Source organism: Crocuta crocuta, unplaced genomic scaffold, assembly GCF_008692635.1.
Source record: "Crocuta crocuta isolate KB4526 unplaced genomic scaffold, BGI_CrCroc_1.0 scaffold72, whole genome shotgun sequence".
NCBI lineage: Eukaryota > Metazoa > Chordata > Mammalia > Carnivora > Hyaenidae > Crocuta > Crocuta crocuta.
This window is the reverse complement of record NW_027529427.1, coordinates 4,684,430-4,687,567: the sequence shown is the minus strand read 5'-3', so window position 1 is coordinate 4,687,567 and position 3,138 is coordinate 4,684,430. Positions and strand designations below refer to the sequence as shown.

General features: G+C 48.0%; 1 protein-coding gene across 1 annotated transcript in view; it reads left to right on the top strand.

Moving 5' to 3' along the window:
* Window positions 1–3,138, top strand: part of CCND2 (cyclin D2) — a 31,116-nt gene that overhangs the window by 1,724 nt on the left and 26,254 nt on the right. Inside the window, exon 2 of the mRNA XM_077759171.1 lies at window positions 440–655. Coding sequence (XP_077615297.1) covers window positions 440–655 — 216 coding nt within the window. The remainder of the gene's footprint in view (window positions 1–439; window positions 656–3,138) is intronic.

Genomic DNA, 3,138 nt, shown 5'->3' with positions numbered 1-3,138 from the left:
TGAGCAGAGTCCGCGGATCCGAAAGAGACCAAGAAGAAGACCCTTAGAGCCTCCAGAATATTTTTATTGATTTTTTGAAAAGATGACGAAATCCAAAAAAGAGAGTGTGAGCGAGTTAGAGTGAGCAAAGAAGTCAGTAGCCAAAAGGAGCGTCGCCGAGCCGGCGGCTCCTGCGCGTCTGTTTGCCTCTTGGCTTCGGGTCTTCGAGTCACCCCTTTTTTTTTCCTTCTTGGGGAATATCCCAGCATGGATGGACTATTTAGATTTACCCCATTTTCCTCATCTTTATTCTTATCACATAGTCTACTCCCCTCCCCCTCCCCACTCAAAAATGAAATATTTTTGCTTGTTTCCATAGGTTATGCCTTTTCATTTTTTGGGGGTCTTTTTCTGACACTATTCCCTCAATCCCCCCAACCCTTCCCCACTCCCATTGTAGGTCTGTGAGGAACAGAAGTGTGAAGAAGAGGTCTTCCCTTTGGCCATGAATTACCTGGACCGCTTCTTGGCTGGGGTCCCAACTCCTAAGACCCATCTGCAGCTCCTGGGTGCTGTCTGCATGTTCCTGGCCTCCAAGCTCAAAGAGACCATCCCTCTGACGGCAGAGAAGTTGTGCATTTACACCGACAACTCCATCAAGCCTCAGGAGCTGCTGGTAATGCCCCACCTTCCTCCTTTTCTCCCTTTCTGCTCTTCCTTCCCTCCTTGCTGTCTCCTGTCCTGATAAGCTTCTCCCCACTGCTCCCTGAAGGAATCCTTAGGATCCCAAGTTACCACACATCGCTGGAATTTTCACATTTAGAGGAGATACTGCTTTTAATCGGAGTTTTTTTGTGTGTTCCTACTGTGCGTCAGGCACCGTGCTAAGCACTGAGGCTACATCCACAAATAAGATCCCCACGACGTCTGTGTTGGTGGAATTCATTAGCACTTGCGTGTGCGTGTGTGTAGGGGAGACTTGGAACATGGTGACCACATTTTAATTAAATTCCAAATTTTCAACCACTGAATTCCGAGAAAATAGCTCAACTTCTCACATGGTAGGAAGTGTGTTTCCATGATGCGAGGGTGTTACGGGGTGTCTCCTAAGAATCCAGAGTTCAAAGGTAATGTCTTATCTCTCTATAAACTCTCAAGATACCTGCACATAGTAGCTGTTCACTAAATATCAGCACACTGACTTTTGAGCCAAGTCAGAATTTGGCCTTGTATTGGAGGAATCTAAGGCCTGGGTTCCTAGCTCCTCTGGGGGGTGGGGGTGGGGCAGGTGGCCGTGACCTCAGTATGGTGACAGGGGTCCTGTCTCAGGTTTTCTGCCAGCAAACCTTTTCCCCACCCGATCTAACTCATTTTCCCTGCAGCTCATCATGTAAGCTGTCCATGTTGCAGCAGCGTGGAATGGTAGAGTGGCTCCCAGGTCCACTTCCCATGGTCTGCACACTTTTCACTGTTGGGAAAAGCCCCCTCCTCATCGCCCCTCCCCCTCCTTACTGGGAAAGCCTGCACAAAGTCCACAGGGCTAGGGCTCCTTGAACGGAGCTCTTTGTGAGAGACCTTCCTTTCTGGGGCTGTGCTGCCATCTAGTGGCAGACATGTGCAAGGATGGGGGAGGAATTGCGGGGAATGTAGAGAGGGGCATGAATGACTTCACCTTTGAACCGCTGCCAGATTTCAGCTGCTTCTGGTTTGGTCCGGGAGGCCCAGAAAGGTGCTTTCTTCTGGGAGATCTGCTTCCTTTAATAATAGTACAAGACGAGTGGTTTATATTCACATTCCCTTGTAAGAAGAAAGAGCTGGAATTTCAAGCCATCTTAAAAGACACTGGTTGTTTAGTAATTTTATCAGGTTTTTTTTTTTTTTTTTTTTTTTTTTTTTTTTTTTTTTTTTTTAAATACCTGAATCCTCTGAAAAAAAGCCAAGGGAGGGACTATAAAGCATGTAAAGGAAAAATCGTTAGAATTCATCACCAGTTTGTTTTTCTCAATGGGAAACCAGGAAAATAAATCTTCCATTTGGCTCATTTGTTTCAGCGTGATGGGGGGTCATGGTGTTCTTTGGGACACCCCAGTTTTTCCAGGACCAGCCACGCTAATTCATGTTGCTCCACAAACACCCTTCCTTTTTCCCCGTTCCCTGTCTCTTGATCCCACAAGTTGGGATGTAAAGGAGTCCTCCAAGTACATAAGAGAAAGCTGAGGCTCTGGGAGGGTAAGCGAATCCCCTCAGATCCCACAGCCGCCTAGTACTACAAGAGTGGGTACTGGGGCTCTGGTTGCTGGTGTAGCAAATAGAAGAGAGCCGGGGGGTTCTTCGGGTGACTGGGGGAGCAGGGTGCACTGGCACGCTGGTCTCTGCCTCTTTCTCCTGAAGATGATTAATGGATAGGCTTATTTTCCCTCTGCACAGATTTTTAGGGTTTCCTTTTTGGCTTGTTTGACATTGAGCCCAGTTCCCCAAATGCATCTCAGTAAGGGAGAGAAGAAGATTTTCACGAGGTAGGCCGATGGCGAGAAGCCCATGAGAGACCAGGTCATACTGTCCCCCCTCAGCATTTGGACTGAGGGGTTCTGTGACCTTGCTCAAGCATCTTCACTTTGCCCCGATCACCTCCAGCTGCAACATGGGGCTGCTGATGACCGTCCCTGTGGGTCCTCCAGTGGCGATGACAAAGGTCTATAAAACGTGTAGGTGAAAGGGCTGAGTGTCATTTCCCCAAGACTTACGCATTATGTGTCGAGGGGAACGTTTTGAAGCCGAGAAAAATGGCACTTATTGGCACCAATTACAAGTAGGCTAATTGGTTGCCAAGGAACCTTATTTATCTGTGTGCATCATTTTCCCATGAGGATTAAAAAGACTATTAATCCAGCAATAGAGACCTATACAATAAATTACTACCTAAGGGCCACATTGACTTTGGCAGTGTCTTGTAAGGTCAGCCTTCTGGGTGGGCAGGCAACAGCACTGCCTGGAGGTCCATGTTGGCTGGGGGTGGGGGAGCCGGAAAGGAAAGGAACTAGGAGAAAGTAGAATCTTGGCAACAGCTACCTGGGCTCTTGTTTTTGGTGGAGTCTCACATTCGAGGTAGAAGAGATGCCAGTGATTTCCAGGCTGGGGGTTGGGGGTTGGAGAAATGGG